This window comes from Mustela nivalis, assembly GCF_964662115.1.
Source record: "Mustela nivalis genome assembly, chromosome: 5".
In the NCBI taxonomy this organism is placed as follows: domain Eukaryota; kingdom Metazoa; phylum Chordata; class Mammalia; order Carnivora; family Mustelidae; genus Mustela; species Mustela nivalis.
This window is the reverse complement of record NC_139024.1, coordinates 97,333,766-97,351,950: the sequence shown is the minus strand read 5'-3', so window position 1 is coordinate 97,351,950 and position 18,185 is coordinate 97,333,766. Positions and strand designations below refer to the sequence as shown.

Genomic DNA, 18,185 nt, shown 5'->3' with positions numbered 1-18,185 from the left:
GGGGTTGAATATCTTGCCCCAAATCACACAGCTGGGATGGGGGGGCGGTTAGCATCTGGACACCGGAGCCAAGCCTTCAATGACTCTGTGCCTAGGTGAGCAAATAAGCATTTATTGAACACCTACTGTGTGCTTAGTATTATGCTAAATTAGCAGGGGTCATGCAAAGATGCTGCGCTTTTGACTGTCCACAGAACAGTGGATCAGAACACTGTCCACTGTTCTGATCATACAGTTTTGGGGAAGACGTGTCCCTTACCCTGGGGAAGAGAATCTAAAAATATATTGTGCTGGTCATTTTGAATCTGCCATCCCGCTAAACTCCCTGTGCCATGCAGATTGATGTGTTATGATTCCCACTTAACCAATGAGGAAACAGTCTTAGGTTATGTTGATCAGCCAAATGGTTACCTAATACAAGTGGAAAATCAGGATTTGCGCAGTAGTCGGTTTGAAGGCTTGCCCTGTTTCTGCGCATGTGCTGAGCCCGCTCTGTGAATGAGCGCTCACATACCCCTAGAGGGCGCCTGTGCGCTCAGTGTTCTGAAGGGGATCTGCTGTAGGTTCCCGGAGTTGCCAGGGGCCTTGGGGAGGAAAGGAGGAAGGTGTAGCAGTCCACGCTGCAGTAGGTCCTCGCTGTGTGGGGGTGCGTCCCAGAGCGTTGAGAGGAACGTTGGCCTGGTGTGGGGCTTATTAAACTTAGCTATGGAATTAGCGTTTGTCTCCCTCAACCATGACCTCCCATTTTCCTTCTGGTCTGAAGTCCTGCTGCCTCCTTTTCCTTTGCTCTCATGGTGGCAGACAGGTGGGAATCTCTGCCTGAAGTGGGGGTTGAGAACTAAGCAACTCAGCGTCTGCCGTGGGGATTTTCCGCCAGACACCAGTTGCTTGCTGACGATGGGATCATTGGTCTCTAGTTTCTCAAGCAGATTCCGAAACAGCTCGCCCCGGGGGCAACCTGGTGGAGTCGCTCTGCGTGGAGGGATCCCCTCCAGTCTACAACGTCAGCTTCTGGTTGGTGGGGTGCGGCCGGGAGCTCCCACTCATCACCGCAAGGTAGGGAGAGGTCTTTGCTCGCTGGTCCCTTCTTAGGGTTGTCAGTTGCCCTTGGGGGACACAGAGGTGGGACTTTTATCAGGAAGAGATATCTGACTTGTTGCTTAAAACCACGGTTCTGAGTCTTAACAATGCAGAACGGATTCACCAGGGAAGTCTTGTTAAAACACAAATTGCTGGGCCCTAACGGCTCTGTCTCTAACTCAGTAGGTTTGAGGGGAGGCCTGAGAATTTGAGATTTTGCATTTCTAATGAGTTCCCAGGCAATGCTGATTCTACTGGTCTGGGGTCTACACTTTGAGAGCTAGTTTCTAGTAAATTTGCTTTTAAGTAGTTGTATTTTTCTGCTGTTCAGAGCTTCCCATTACCACTGTATTCTGTTTACTTGCCGCATTCCATTTCCCATATATTAATTTAATTGGAATTTTTCGAGGCGAAATGAAATAGTCTAAGGAAAAAAAACCCCAGCTGTTTCTTTTTTTTGGGGGGGGGGGTTATTATGCTAAGGGAAATAAGTCTTTAGAGAAAGACAGATATCATATGATCTCACTGATATGAGGAATTTGAGAGGCAGGGCAGGGGTGATTATGGAGGGAAAAACAAGATGGGACAGGGGAGGGAGACAAACCATAAGAGACTCTTAATCTCAGGAAGCAAACCAAGGGTTCCTGGAAGGGGGTAGGTGGGAAGGATGGGGTGGCTGGGTGATGGACACTGGGGAGGGTATGTGCTATGGTGAGAACTGTACATCGTGTAAGACTGATGAATCACAGACCTGTACCCACCCCTGAAGCAAATAATATATTATATGTTAATAAAAAACAACAAAAAGAGCTGTTTCTAAGAATTTACCACCAGATGGCACTAGAGGCCCATAAGCGTTGCTTCTTACTAGTCAACAGTCTAGGCGCAGTTTATAAAGCAGTAACAGAGGATCAGGCTCCATCCACCCAACTCCTGGAACACACATGTGCTCTAATTCACTTAAACCCCAATAGGGATGAAAGACTTGAGATGCGCTGCCTTTAACATTTTTCTTTCCGTCTTTTTCTAACATGTGCCAAGATGAGTTCTGCTCATACATGGCTGGGGCCGTGTATAAAGGGCAGGTGCAGAGAGCTTGAGTCTGTGGTCTGCTCTCCTTAGTGTTCCATGGCCCGCTGGGCAGGAAAGACGTGCAGACCATCAACAGGATCAAGGAGTGAAGGAGCAGCGGTGGGGGAGGAGGAGCCACCATCTTAGCCAGCCTGCAGTCCTGCATTCCCTATGCCAACCCTTCAACTCAGAAATGCTAGAGGGTGATTTGGGTTACTCTGAACAGGTCCACAGTAGAAGGGTCCTGGCAACCTTCCTTTCTCCTATTTCCTCAAGTCCCTTAACTCCTTCTGGAAGCCGCCTGCCTCAGCAACACAGGACCCCCTTGGGCTGGCCTCTGCTAACTTCATCCCCCAACACAGATGCCATCATTCTCTTTCTGTATAGTTGTATTTAAGTGCATCGACATGTAGTTCTTTTTCTTTTTTAAAAGATTTTATTTATTTTTTTGTCAGATAGAGCACAAGCAGGGGGAGCCAGAGGCAAAGGGAGAAACAGGTTCCCTGCTGAGCAAGGAGCCCGATCCGGGGCTTGATCCTAGGACCCTCAGGATCATGACCTGAGCTGAAGGCAGATGCTTAACCCACTAAGCCATCCAGGCATCCCCATCAATATGTAGTTCTTAATATTGATAAGGGTCATATGTATTTATTGTTGAAAATTTGGAAAATATGGTAAAAGACTTAGGAAAAGTTAAAAAGTCACTCATAATCCCTCTGCTTGGAGGTAACTTGTACTGACATGTTAGATCCATATTCTAACTCCCTTTTTTCTAAGCAGTTTTTGTATACATATACCCATATATATATGTATAATATTTACTTTTTAAACCTCAAATTGGGACCATACATTACACACTATATTTGGTAACATGCCCATTTCACTTAATGGCCTAAATTGAATATTTCCCCATATCACTGATGGGGAATGGTATGATTTTTCTAAAATATGATTTCATTGGCTGAATGATAGTCCATCTTTGTCGTGATTTATTTGACCCATATATTGTATTAAAAGCAAGATTAGGCAGGCCAGTGTGTTTGCACACAGGAACCAGCTAAGAAGTTGGCCAGAAGGAGTGGCCTGTGTGTCAGACGGATACAGAGTGGGGAAGCGTCTGTGGAACAGGGGACTGTCTGCTCACTTAATGATGTGAATGGGTTAAAGAAGACCACGTTCTGTCTACTCTGTGCTTCAGGGCCAAAGCTGTGGAGGCTGGAGGCTGGGGTCATCACTTTTTATTCTGGGTTCCTGTGTTCCCAGGATCAGTACAGAGACCGGGTGGAACATTCTGTAAGAATCCAAATATTTGGGACGTCTGGGTGGCTCAGTTGGCTAAGCTTCTGCCTTCAGCTCAGGTAATGATCTCAGTGTCCTGGGATCGAGCCCCACATTGGGCTTTCTGCTCAGCAGGGAGCCTGCTTCTCTCTTTGCCCTTCCCCCCCTGCTGTGTTCCCAAATCTCTCTGTCTCAAATAAATAAACAAAATATTTTAAAAAATTTTAAAAATATTTTATTCATTTGTCAGAGAAAGAGAGCATAGGCCAGGGGAGAGGCAGGTAGAGAGAGAAGCAGACTCCCCGCTGACCAGGGAGCCTGATGTGGGACTCGAACCCAGGATCCCGGGATCACGACCTGAGCCAAAGGCATATGTTTAACCGACTGAGCCATGCAGGCATCCAAATAAAATCTTTTTTTAAATAAAGAATCTTAAAATTTCCACTGCACCTCTTCTGCTATGATGGGACAGGGTATCCAGTGTTTGGGAGGTTGAGATTGTGTCCTAGAAACATGGCTGACTGCATGTTCTTTGAGCTGGGGTTAAGTTCTGTCTGGAGTAGCACTTCTGGATGGTTACTGTGCTTAAGGCTTTGTTTTTGACCTGCCACAGCTCTGTGCCCACTGAAGGAGGACAAGAAGGATCTGGGGTGGTCCAGGTGACAACACAGAGGATACAGAAGACAAGCCCACCTTTAGGAGGATACTTCCGCATCCAACTTCCTACCACAGAGATTCCTGGTAAAGGGATAATTGGAGGGCATCAATGTCTCATTTTCATTTTTAGGGGCATTCTCAGGCAAACAGTATCCTGAGAAACAGCCTTAAAGCCGTTTTGTTTAGTTTCCAGCGTTTGAACATGGCCTTGTTAAAATTAAAGATCTGTACAATAATGATACCATATCATTGAAAAGGATCCCAACTTTGGGATGTGGAAACTGAGTGGATTAGCTTCCCAGGGTTGTCATAACAAATCACTGCAAACTTGGTGGGTTCAAACAACAGAAATCCGTTTTCTTGAATTTCTGGAGGCCAGAAACCCAAAATCAAGTTTTCAGCGGTGTCACACTCCCCCACCCCACCACCCCGAGGGCTCTAGGGGAGCATCTCTTTCCCAGCTCTTCCAGCTTCTGGTGGCTGCCCATATTCCGTGGCCACATCACTCTTCCTCTTCTGTCTCAAAGACTCCTCTGTCTCTGTCTTATAAGGACACATAGGATTGCATTTAGGGCCTACCTTGGATAACCCAGGATAAGCTGTTCCTCTCAAGATTCTTAACCACATCTTCTGTAATATAAGATACACTCTTTTGCCTTATAAGGAAATAGTCATATGTTCCAGGTTTTAGGACACGGATGTCTCTTTCTGAAGGCCCATGGGGCCCAGTATATTGGAGCTTGCCCAGAGGTCACACAAACAGTTGATGACAGGTCTGAGTATGAACTCGAGTATTTGATTATTAGGTCAATCCTCTTCTCTCTAGAGTTTCCTAGGCCAATTTCCATGGTAGACATCATCCTTCCAAGTCAAACTGCATGGTGACACCATATGCTATTGAGAATTTGAGTGGTCATAAAAGTGTAGAAAGAGCTTTCAGATGTAATTGGCGTGGAACCTTTTCTAAATCCTTAAGAATACACACATTTCACAAAGGATAAGGAATAGAGGTGATGGCACTATTTGTTTGGTAAGACCCTAGGAGAATCAGAAGGGAGGCTCAGGAGAGGTCAAGGGTGGCTTTATAAAAATTGGAACATGGCCCAAAAGTCTTCTCTCCTCCCAAGAAAAATGATGGCTGGGCTTGCAAGAATCTCCTCAGGTGGGAAGAATGGGGTTTTAACTCCAATTTGGCCACTTAGGACAAACTGAAGGCCGTGGGCTATTGGAGTCTGATAAATGTGGGTGAGTAAGTGACAGCGCCCTGTGTCTCTGAAGTCCATCCCTGGGCCATGCTTCCCTTCTCATGAGCTGCAGCTTGTCTGTAGATACTCTTCCTGCCACCGTGTTCTGTTGTGACGCCCTTCACATCACTGCCAAACAATCCAGGGAATTCAGCCTTAACTAGGACTTGGGAAATGGTAATGGCCTCACATTATCTAAATGTGGAACAACCTTTTTTAAAAGGAGAAGAATTTTGTTTGCATTTTAGAAAGAAAGTGGTCTTTTCTTAACCCTCCCAGGCTGTGTGGACTTCAAGAAGAAGACCCTTGAGGAGTTAGAAGGCATTTTGGGTTAAGTGAAAACCCGTCTCGCTTGATTGGCCAGCTTCTGAATTTTGTTTGGTCTCATTTTCTTCATTTCTAAAGTAGGCATTAGGATACCTAAATGGCCCACCTCCCGGGACTTTTGGGAGTAGCTAATGAAATGGAAACTTTTGGTAAAGCAAGAACCAGGGTTCAAACACGAGCAGAGCTTAAGCACAGAGCGCTGTTATTTTTCTGTGGGGATGTGGAATGGGGAAGCAGGTGGTTGGGCTTAAAAGAATTCTAATAGAGAAACCAAAGTTCAATGCCAACATTCCTCAGCTGGGTTGGCTAAGTTTTTATGGGTGTCAGCTGCTGTGAGCCTCCCCCACTCCCTGTGAAAGGTGGCCAACTTTTCTCTGTTCACAGGGCCAGCTAAATTTTTCCAGGGAAAACCCACCATTTAATTAAGGTTTCAGGCATTACCAAGGTGTCTGGAGTGTATATTTGGAGTTGACAGTGGAGAAGGCTTTGTCTGATGTGACGATGCTCTCTGCATGCTATGAGATGGGATACTGATTAAAGGTATCACAATATAAAAAGTAGACATCTCCTTGTGTTTGCCTTAGGAAACACATGGTTAACTGGGCTGGGGTTTCACTCAAAGGCACATTTTGAACTTGAGGGTCTCCTCTACAATTAGTGGGCTTCTTGACATTTATTCTCTGTTATTTTAATGAGGAAACCCGGTGCGGTGGAGTAATTAGTATCTTGTATGTTTTATATCAAAACCTTATTCCACAGATATCCCCGTGCATGTATCAGCTAGTGACCTTCGCAAGCTCTTACAAAACAATGCTGATAACTTCACATCTAGGTACCTCAATGTCAACGACTTCGCTGTGACAGAGGATCTAAAGTCTTGCTACGAACATGTGTGGACCCTCTCCTGGTCTACCCAAGTTGGAGATTTGCCCAATTTTATTAGGGTATGTATGTTAGTGCTGTGGATTTGGCATCCAGGAGCCATTTTGTTAAAAGAAAATCAGAATTATATGGGTGAAAACGGTCATGAATTATTAATTTTGTTGAAATATTCAAATATTCGGGAAGTTTTCAAGGCATGTTTTTTATCGCATACATTCAATTGCTGATAAAGCAGTTTAAACCCAATGTCTTCTTCCCTAACTCAGTGTAGGTAGAAGTTGTTGGTCAGTGTCCATCGTACAATGATTCTACATCTGTTATTGGATAATTTAAGCAGATGTGATTGACTTAGATTATCATGGAGGCAGATGGCACAACAGAAGGAAGTTTCGAAAAGGATTTGCTGTCTCTGGATAATGACAAAACCAGATGCTCTTGCATATTTAGGGTTTTAAAAAATAATCTAATGATCATCTAGCATTTGGTTATTATAAAATGAAACCCAAGATAAAATTTTATCCCCGTTATATGGTATTGTGGGTCATCTGGTTTTCAAACAGAATACTGGGGTAGAGAAGGAGGATGGACGAGAGTCATCTCATAGCACCTTTCCCCTTACCTTTTATTTTATTATTTTGGATTGCAAACATATAAAATAGAAAAGCATATAGAAACAGAATATCTCAAGACAGAGAGAGAAGATTGTTTTTTGTGCCTTTTTTTTTTTTTTGGCAGCTCTATTGGCACATAAATATTCCTCTAGTCTACTGGGGCTTTCATTGACTGTTACTTACAGTTAGGGTTCTAGGCTTCACCCCAGTGTCACCTTCACTTTCTAGCATCTAGTTACCTGAAATGTGAAGAGACCCTTTATCATGCATGAGGTTTGGCTTCTATTAGATTAGACTTCTGTTCCTTGAAAGAATTCACCAAAAATGTAACCCTCTCAGGTCTCTGATGCACATCTGACTGGAGTGGACCCTGCTGCAGCCATGCGTGTGGTGTATGATGGTGGAGTTTTTCTTGGACCCATATTTGGAGACATGTTGGTTACTGCCAACCAACACACTCAGGTGAGAGTGCATGGGCCACCCAGAGTACAAGCACCACTTCCAAGGGTCTCCACCCAGTATCCCAGATCAGTTTTCCACTCCATAAAACAGAGACAATTATGGCTGTCCCCTTTTTACTTCCACGGTGCATGAAAAACACTTGGAAAATAGAAGCGCTTTGTAAACACAGTATCCTATTATTATAATTATTGATACTGTAATTATGGTCCCCAAAATGGCGAACGTTGATAGCCACATAGGATTTGTTACCTCCACCAGTGGCACTGGAAAGTAAATGAGCTAAGTCCGTGCCTTTTCTCCTTAAAATGTCCTTTTATCTTTTCCGTCTGCCTGTAGTCCTGTTATAGGTCATCTGCTTTTAATTTGAGAAAATTTTAAAATGTGAAAACTATAAAGAATAATGTAACCAACACCTGGGTATCCAAACCAAAGGTTAATAATTGCCAACATTTCGATAGATTATATTTTGTGTGTATTTATGAATAAAAGAGAACATGAGAAGTAACATTGAAGTGTTCTTTATCAGGTATGCCTTCATGCCATCCCCACAACCTTTCCCTCCATAAGCAAAAGTATTATAAATAGAGTGTGTGCTTTTAATCCATATTTTATATGTAGAGCATCAAACAAACCCTATTTTTTTTTTTTGCTTTCTCCATCTCCAAGTATGGTAGAGTTCTACCAGTTTAACGTAACGGTGAAAGGAAGAGTCATGTAGTCTCTTATTGGGGGCCTACCATTTTAGAACAAAAAGACCCCAAACCAAAGGCCCAGGTAGACTATTTTCCAGTTGCATATCCATGTATTACAATGCAAGGAAGGTGCCTGTTTTGTTGGCATGTACCAGCAAAGAAAAGACTTTTCACAGATATCTAGTTGAATATAATCTAGAGTGATAAAAGTCATTGAATAGTTTGAATTTTCTTAAATTTACTACAGAGAGGAAATTTACTCAAGATTTAGCATATTTGATTATAGAAATGTTAAGTTTCAGCATAACAACCATCATTTTAAGAAAACCTAATATGCTTTGAATCATTCATTAGAGTTTGTTACTGAGAAATAGAAGAAAGAGTCATTAAACATGTTAATTTGGACAAATTTCACAAGTGCTTTCTGAGTACTCTTGAGCACTTGAAATGCATACATTTGCCTTTAATTATTCTGCCTTTTTTTCAGGTGGTTGTGCGTGTGAATGACATACCTGCCCATTGCTCAGGTTCCTGTTCTTTCCAGTACCTCGAAGAGTCAACTCCCCAGGTCCACTTGGTGTGGTATTCCCTGGGTATGATTTGTGAGTTGGCATTGAGATGGTCATGACTTCAGGCTCAGTGATTTCTTAGAGGCCATGTACCTGGTGATGGGTGAACAGGAGGAGCATCCATTCATGGGGTGGATATTAAGTGATACAGCAGAAAGTATATTTTTTGTTCAATCTAAATAATATGGTTATGGTTTGAAATGGAGGCAGGTGGAGGTGTTTTTTGTTTTTTGTTTTTGAGAGAGAAAGAGACTGCACACCTGAGCAGGGTAAGGGCGGGAGGCAGGGGAGAGGGGAGAGAGAATCCCAAGCAGGCTCCATATTGAGCGTGGAGCCTAATGTGGGGCTCAGTCTCACAACCCTGAGATCATGACCTGAGCTAAAACCAAGAGTGAGACACTTTACCAACTGAGCCACCCAGGTGCCCTGAGACACCTGGAGATTTGATGGCCTAAAATGTTTTATTCTCTTTGTCCCTTGTTTTGAAATGTTTATTTTGATTTTTTTTTCATTTGTTTAGAGTTGAGTAGTGTTCTCTTATTCCTAGTTTGAGAAAACTTCAGATGGGGGCTGTACATTGCAATAATAAATATAGATGCCCAATATTGGAGTCATCATCCAACTCCTTGAATTTTGGGAGGGGAAGGTGAGAGGGAATGAACATTTGACATTAGACAGAATTCTCTTAAATGGAGTTATAGCATTGAGAGATGACTTTGTTCTTTTATTTATTTATTTTTCCTTCTTTAAGATGGTGACATCAACCTGCTGGTTTATATTTTTGGAACTAGTTTCTCTGGGGACCCCCAGGCCGTGCAGGTTACGGTGAACAAAACGATCTGCAGAGTTCTCTTCTCAAACGAAACGAACGTGGTCTGTCAGACAGACCTGCTGCCGGTCGGAATGCATCGGCTCTCCATGGTGGTGAGGCCTTCCGGTCGTGCCATCAACGCCAGTGGAGAAGCCCTCTTCCTAAATGTGGAGCCCAGACTGGTTGCTGTGGAACCTTCCAGAGCTGCAGAGATTGGTAATCTGGGGAGCGCCCCACCCAGCACCTGACCCTCCGATGCTCTAGCATGCTTGCGGAGATGCAGGAATGCAGTCGTGTGGCGTGATAAATTCCATACCCCCTGCAGGTCACAGGTTTTTGTTTTCGGTCATCAACATTTTTTTCTAATGACCTACAGACTTCTGAGCCCTTAAATGAGGTCACTTGCCACATAAAGGATCATAGTTGGCTGAGGGTGTCAGGCATAACTGGGTCAGTCACTGAGACACTGGGACAGTTTGGTCCAGGGAAAACAACACTAGGTTGGGAATTAGGACATAGGCCTGGGTTTTTGTCCTGCGGAAGTCAGATGTGTGACCTTAGGAGTCTCGATTACTTTTATGGGAGGCAGTTTCCTAATAACAATGACGGTAGGCCCGGTATCATTTATTGAGTACCTCATCTGGGGAGTCGCATTCCCTAAATGTCTAGAGCTGCCCCAAAGATGGAATTACTGTCTAGTTTTTTGAGGTGAGATGATGGTGGTTTGAAGAGGAGTGACTTGTCCAAGGCTTTCCAAAGGGAAGAGGTAGAGTTGGATACAAATGGGGATTTTCAGAAGCTCAGCCTCCTGCTTCTTCTATGCTATCCTGCTGTTTAGCTATGCAGTGGGCCTAATGATGCCTCATTCACCAGCCTTCTACTTTTGTGTGAGATTAAAATGAGCCAACAGATGGGAAAGTACCTTGAAAAGTAAAAACATTTGCAAATGCAAAGCATAGGTCTTACGTACACAAATGTTTGTGGAGTGATGTACAGTTGGGTCCTTGGCCAGCAGGCAAAGCCAACTACTGTCTAAGCAGTGGGGTAGACCGAGAGCAGTGGGTCTGATCGACACTGACCTCATGGACTGTAGGTTAGTGCCATGGAAACCAAGGATCTCTCCATGCCTTCCGAGGGACGCAACCAGTTAAAAACAACCCAGCCAGGTTGTAACAATGTCAGGAACACCCATGCTTATATGTGTTAATATATGATTTTTAGAGCATAAAACTACTTTCCTTAATGTTTTGGATTTTTGTCATTTTGTCATAAATAGTTTTATTTTCTTGGTCAAAGAACTGTGGCTTAGAACATTCTTTTAAAAGCAGCATTTCCTGCCACAGGCTCATTGCTCAAAGGCACAGCTCACTTCTGGCTTCACTTTGCCCAGCAGACTGAATTGGGAGGCCCTGCTTGCCTCATCTCTGCACAGAAACAGGGCAAGCTTGCTCTAAATTTCTCGGTGGTTTCAAGCAGGGGCCAGATGATATGGGGGGTGCTTGGGGTAAAAGAGCATATTCTCTCTGAACTCGGTGATTATTGGTTTGAATTTAGGGCCTAAAATAGTGTCTTTGGGGGCTCATAAGGGGCTTTCATCTGAGAAGGTTGGCTTTTGCAGTTCAGGTCACACTAAGCTGCTCCAGCTCCTCTCCATCCCCCACCAACCGGATTGCACAGACCTCCAGCGCCCACTTTGTCATCCTCACTTCCCCTCTGCAGAGTGCTTTGTACAGGCGGGGGTGGGGGGGCAACTCTCCTGTTTTCTTGGGACTGAGGGTTTCCAAGGACATGAGACTTTCAGTTTTAAAATGAGGTTGTAGAACTTTTGGTGCTGAAACTCCGGAAGGTCCCAGGCAAAGCAGGGTGAGTTGATCACCCTCTCGATGTGCTGCACCAGCAATCTGTCCATAGTGCAGGGATCTGTCCGGGAGAATTTGCTTCATCCTTCAATACTTTTGTAAAAGATGGAAAACTCCAAGAAGGGGTAGTGTCTGGTGGGTGCAGGTGAGCTTTTAGTAAGACTGGGGGGAAAGGGAAGGAGGGAGAGAGACGCTCTAGCTCTTAGTTTTCTAACTATGGGCTGTAAACTTTCCCTATTAACCCTTCCTCTGCCCTGTGGCCTACCTAGTAGCAACCAGTGGCAATCAATCAGTCAATCAACTAATCAATCAACATTATAACACCTTGTGCTCCATACTGAAGATCTTGGCTCTCAAAGCATGGTTCTGGACCAGAGGTATCTGCATCCTCTGGGAGCTACTTAGAAACACAGTCTCAGGCTCTACCCCAGACCTCCTGAATCAATTTGCACTTTAAGAGCATCCTCAGGCAATTTCTAGGAATAGTACAGTTTGAGAAATGCTGCTTGGGGACTTTAAGGAGGACCATATCGAGGCCTACCATGAAGAATTTACAGAATAGCTTTATATGTAATGAACACATAAAGTAATATAATCAGTAACATTCGAAATCACCACTGGCCCATATGCAGAAGCACACTTGAAAGGGTTTTTTTTGTTGTTGTTTTTAACAGAGGGAGAGAGCGTGGGAGGGGAGGAGTGGGGGGAGAGGGAGAGGGAGAATCCTCAGGCCGACTCTCTGCTGAGTGCAGAGCCTGACATGGGGCTTGATCCCTGGACCCTGAGATCATGACCTGAGCCGAAATTTCCATGACCTTGTCTTCCAGATCACTGATACATTCTTCTACATCCTATAATCTGTTGATTCCCCCTAGTGGATTTTTTAAAATTTCAGTTATTGTATCCAACTTTGATTCGTTTTTAAAAATATATTCTATTTCTTTACTGAAGCTCACACTGAGTTTTTCCATTTTTTTCTCCAGTGCAGTGAGTATCTTTATGATCATTACTTTAAATTCTTTATCAGACATATTACTTATCTGGGTTTCACTTAATTCTTTAATCTGCATTTTTTTCTTGTTCTTTCTGTTGAGACATGTTCCTTTGTCTCCCCATTTTGGATGACTTTCTATGTTTGTTTCTAGGGATCAGGCAAAACTCTGTGGAGTTGGGTATGATACCCCTTACGCAGACTGGGTGTGCTTGGAGTTTTGCCGATAGGAGCTGTGGACAGAGTAGTTACTCTTTTAAACCATGACTTTTTACAGAAAGAATGAAGAAACAAGTAATAATAAAATTAAAAAAATAAAAAATTTAAAAAAATGGAAGAAGAAAAAAAGAATAATAAAGAACAAAACAACAAAAAGAGACAAATTTTCAAAAGTAAAAATACAATAAAGCAGTATAAATTAACCCCCGCCCCCTGCACAAATCCACAGCTGGTTTCTGTGCCCCAGCACCACAGGATGGCTGGCACTGGCTCACGGACCCTGGGCTGGCTGAAGTTACAAGCTTGCCAAGGTGACTGAACATTCCAGCTATGTTGTCTGGACCTTACTCTGGTCTAGGCTTTTATTGTGGGGTAGGAAGGTGAGATGTGTCCTTCTCCAGTCCCTGTGATCTGAAGAACTTTCTGGCACCAACCACTTGGCAGAGTTTTAGTGTTGTCTCTTATATGCTAGTTGTTCTTTTAAACTGCAGGTTTTTCTGTGTCCCCAGAGACACAAAACTGTTCCTGGTTTTTCAGTATTCCTCGCCCCAACCATTTGCAGTGTTGGGGTGGAGGTCTTGTTACTGTCTTTCTATATCTCTTTCTGTTCTCTTGCCATTCTCTCTGTCTTTGGTTGTTTAATAGCTATTCACTTTGCTCTCAGTTCTTCTTCAGGAGGAATTGTTCTATTAAGAGATGTAATTTGGTATGTTCTGTGGAGGAAGCGAGCTCAGAGTCTTCTTAAATTGCCGTCTTGAATTGGAACCTATTATCATTGTGATTTTGATTTTGATTTTCCAAATGACTAATGATGTTGAACATCTTTTCATGTCCTTATTAACCATTTGTGTATCTTTGGCCATTCAAAAAATTGTGTTATTTTTCCCTTTATTATAGAATTTAAGTGTTCTTTATATATTATGGATATGAGTCTCTTATCAGATATATGAGTTGCAAGTATTTTTCCTATTCTGTAGGTTGTCTTTATTTTCTTGATATTATTCTTTAGAGGACAAAAGTTGTTTTTTAATTTTTTAAAAAATTTGAATTCTCGTGTAGTTAACATACAGTATTGTATGTAAAATACAATGATTCAACAATTATATATATATTACTCAGTGTTCATCATGATAAGTATACTCTTAATCCCCTTTACCTATTTCACTCATTCCCCCACCCATCTCTCCTCTGGTAACTGTTTATTCTCTATAGTTGAGACTGCTTTTTGATTTATCTTTTTTCTCCTTTGTTCATTTGTTTTGTTTCTTAAATACTGTACATGAGTGAAATCATATGGTATTTGACTTTCTCTGACTGGCTTATTTCACTTAGGAATATACTCTCTAGCTCTGTCCATGTTGTTGTAAATGGTAAGATTTCATTTTTTATGGCTGAATAATATCCTGAGATATCTATCTACCTATCTCACATCTTTATCCATTCTTTATCCATTGATAGACACTTGGGTTACTTCTATAATTTTACTATAGTAAATAATGCTGCAATAAGCATAGGGGTGCATGTATCCCTTTGAATTAGTGTCTTCATATTCTTTGGGTAAATACTCAGTAGTGCGATTACTAGATTGTAGGTAATGTATATTTTTAATTTTTGAGGAACCTCCATACTATTTTCCACAGTAGCTGCACCAATTTTGCATTCCCATCAATAACACATGAGGGTTCTGTTTTCTCCACATCCTCATGAACACTTGTTTCTTGAGTTTTTGACTGTAGCCGTTCTGACAGGTATGAGTTGATTTGCATTTCCCTGATGATGAGAAGTGTTGAGCATCTTTTCATGTGTCTGTTGGCTGTCTGTGTGTCTTCTTTGGAAGAATGTCTGTTCATATCTTTTGCCCATTTTTAATTTAGATTATTTGCTTTATGATGTGAGTTGTATAAGTTCTTATTTTTTTTTAAGATTTTATGTATTTATTTGACAGGCAGAGATCACAAGTAGGCAGACAGAGAGGGGGAAGCAGGCTCCCTGCTTAGCAGAGTGCCTGATGTGGGGCTTGATCTCAGGACCCTGAGATCATGACCTGAGCCGAAGGCAGAGGCTTAACACACTGAGCCACCCAGGTGCCCCTGTGTAAGTTCTTAATATAATTTGGATACTAATTCTTATCATATATGTCATTTGCAAATTTCTTCTCCCATTCAGTAGGTTGTTTTTTTAGTTTTATTGGTTGCTTCTTGCTATACAGAAGCTTTTTATTTTGATGTAACCCTAATAGTTTATTTTGCTTTTGTTTCCTTCAGGAAACATCTGGAAAGATGTTACAGCCAATGTCAGAGAAATGACTGCCTGTTCTCTCTTCTAGGATTTTTGTGGTTTCAGGTCTCCCACTTAGGTCCCTAATCCATTTTGAGTTTATTTTGTGTATGCTGTAAGCGAGTGGGCCAGTTTCATTCTTTTGCATGTAGCTGTCTGGTTTTCCTTAACACCATTTGTGGAAGAGACTGCCTTTTCCGCATTGCATATTCTTGTCATTTTGTTGAAGACTAATTAACCATATAATTGTGGGTTTATTTCTGGGATTTCTATTCTGTTCCATTCATCTTTCTGTCTGTTTTTATGCTAGTACCATATTGTTTTGATTACTACAACTTTGCAATATGACTTGAAATCTAGAATTGTGATACTTCGAGTTTACTTTTTCTTTTTCAAAATTGGTTTGGCTGTTCAGGGTCTTCTGTGGTTCCATACAAATTTTAGGATCATTTGTTGAAATTCTGTGAAAATGCTTTTGGTATCTTAATATGGATTGCATTAAATCTGTATATTGCTTTGTGTAGTATAGATGTTTCAACAATTTTTTTATTGTGTTATGTTAGTTGCCATAAAATACATCATTCATTTTTGATGCAGTGTTCCAAGATTCATTGTTTATGTACAACACCCAGTGCTTCTTGCCATACATGCCCTCCTTAATACCCACCACCAGGCTCCCAGTCCATGAGCATGGACTGTCTTTCTGTTTGTTTGTATCATCTTCAGTTTCTTTCATCAGTATTTTATGTTTTCAGAGTATAGATTTTTTCTCCTATTTGGTTAAATTTATTTTATTAATTTTGGAGCAATTGTAGATGGGATTTTTTTAAAAAATTCTCTTTCTGTTACTTCATTATTAGTGTATAGAAATGCAATGGATTTCTGTACATTGATTTTGTATCCTGCAACTTTACTGAGTTTATTTATCAGTTTCAGTATTTTTTAGGATAGAGTCTATCATCTGCAAATAGTGAATGTTTTATTTCTTCCTTGCCAATTTGGATGCCTTTTTAATTCCTTTCTCTTGTCTGATTGCTGTGGCTAGGACTTCCAATACTATGTTGAATAAAAATGGCAAGAGTAGACATCCCTGTCTTGCTCTTGACCTTACGGGAAAAGCTCTTAGCTTTTTAGTAATGTTGATGTTAGCTGTAGGTTTCTCATATAAGCTCTTTATTATGTTGAGGTATGTACCCTCTAAACCTACTTTATCAAGGGTTTTTAATCTTAAATTGAGCTGTGCTTTGCCAGATACTTTTCTGTGTCTATTGAAATGATCATATTACTTTTATCCTTTCTCTTATTGATGTAATGTATCATATTTGTTGCTTTGCAAATATTGAACCACCCTTGCATCCCAGAAATAAATACCACTACATCATGGTGAACATTTTTAATGTACTGTTGTATGCAGTTTGCTAATATTTTATTGAGGATTTTTGCATATGTGTTCAGCCAGAGTATTGGCCTCTAGTTCTTTCTTTCTGTGGTGTCTTTATCTGGTTTTGGTATCAGGGTAAGGCTGGCCTTATAGAATAAATCTGGAAGTTTTCTTTCATCTTCTATTTTTTGGAATAGTTTGAGAAGAATAGGTATATACTCTTCTTTAAATGTTTGGTAGAATTCTCTTGTGAAGCCATCTGGTCCTGGACCTTTGTTTTTTGGGAATTTTTTGATTACTGTCTCTTCAAATTTTCTCTTTCTTCATGCTTTAGTTTTGGTGTTAGGAATTTATTCATTTTGTCTAAGTTTTCCAGTAATTGGCATATAATTTTTTGTAATATTCTTTCCTAATTCTGTGTATTTCTGTGATATCAGTTATTATTTCTCCTCTTTTATTTCTGATTTTGCTGATTTGAGTCCTCTCTCTTTCTGTTTTGACTAGTCTGGTTACAGGTTTATCAGTTTTGCCAATCTTTTCAAAGAACCAACTTCTGGTTTCATTGATCTGTTCTATTGTGTTTTATGTTTGTTTGTTTTTATTTCTTTTATTTCTGCTCTAATCTTTATTATTTCCTTCATCCTGTTGGTTTTAGTTTTTGTTGTTGTTGTTATTTATCTACCTCCTATAGATGTAAGGATAGATCGTCAATTTGAGATTTTTCTTACTTCTTTAGGTAGACCTGTATTTATGTAAATTTCCTTCTTTGAACTGCTTTTGCTGGATCCCAAAGATTTTTGGACCATTGTGTTTTCATTTTTATTTGCAAATTTTGATATCTTCTTTGATTTCTTCGTTGACACATTCATCGTTTAGTAGCATGTTATTTAAGCTCCATGTATTTGTGGTCTTTCTAGATTTTTCCTTGTGATTTATTTCTAGTTTCATAGCGTTGTAGTCAGAAAAGATACATGGTATGACTTCAATCTTTTGGATTTGTTGAGATTTGTTTTAAGACCTATTATGTGATCTGTTCTGGAGAATGTTCCATGTGCACTTGAAAAGAATGTGTATTCTGCTGTTTTATGATGGAATGTACTGAATATGCCTGTTAGAATTATATGGTCCCATGTGTCATTCAAAGACACTGCTTCCTCATTGATTTTTGGATGATCTATCTGTTGATATAAGTGGGCTATTAAAATACCCTACTGTAATTGTATTAGTATCTGTTATTTCCTTTAGGTTTGTTATTAACTCTTTACGTATTTGGGTGTTCCTGTTTTGGGTGCATAAATAATTATAGTTGTTATATCTTCTTGTTGGATTGTTCTCCTCATTATTCTATGTGTCCTTCTTTGTCCCTTGCTACAGTTATTGTCTTAAAGTCCATTTTTTTCTGATACAAGTATTGCTATCCTGACTTTCTTTTGACATCCATTTGCATGGAAAATATTTCTCTGTCCCTTCACTTTCAATCTATGTTTCTTTAGATCTGAAATGAGTCTCTTGTAGGCATGGTTGAGGTGGGTCTTACTTTTTTTTATTCATTCTATCACCTTGTGTCTTTTGATTGGGGTGTTTAGTTCATTTACATTCAAAGTAATTTTTGGTAAGTATGGATTTATTGCCTTTTTGTTACTTGTTTTATGGTTGTTTTTATAGATCTTCTCTAATCCTTTCTTCTCTTGCTCACCTCTCTCATGGTTTGTGCAGCATGGTTTGTGGTTTTTAATATCGGTGAAGTCTAGTTTGTCCTATTGTTGTTAGTACT

At 40.9% G+C, this 18,185-nt stretch overlaps 1 protein-coding gene across 20 annotated transcripts in view; it reads left to right on the top strand.

Moving 5' to 3' along the window:
• PKHD1 (PKHD1 ciliary IPT domain containing fibrocystin/polyductin) overlaps positions 1 to 18,185 on the top strand; it is a 485,802-nt gene that overhangs the window by 46,569 nt on the left and 421,048 nt on the right. For 18 of the 20 annotated variants that reach the window (XM_082729339.1, XM_082729341.1, XM_082729340.1 and 15 more), the window contains exons 23-28: positions 918 to 1,056; positions 4,043 to 4,170; positions 6,417 to 6,601; positions 7,490 to 7,612; positions 8,792 to 8,906; positions 9,625 to 9,900. In XM_082729339.1, the coding sequence (XP_082585465.1) occupies positions 918 to 1,056; positions 4,043 to 4,170; positions 6,417 to 6,601; positions 7,490 to 7,612; positions 8,792 to 8,906; positions 9,625 to 9,900 (966 nt within the window). The remainder of the gene's footprint in view (positions 1 to 917; positions 1,057 to 4,042; positions 4,171 to 6,416; positions 6,602 to 7,489; positions 7,613 to 8,791; positions 8,907 to 9,624; positions 9,901 to 18,185) is intronic. The other 2 variants (XM_082729349.1, XM_082729351.1) reach the window with 1 other exon arrangement.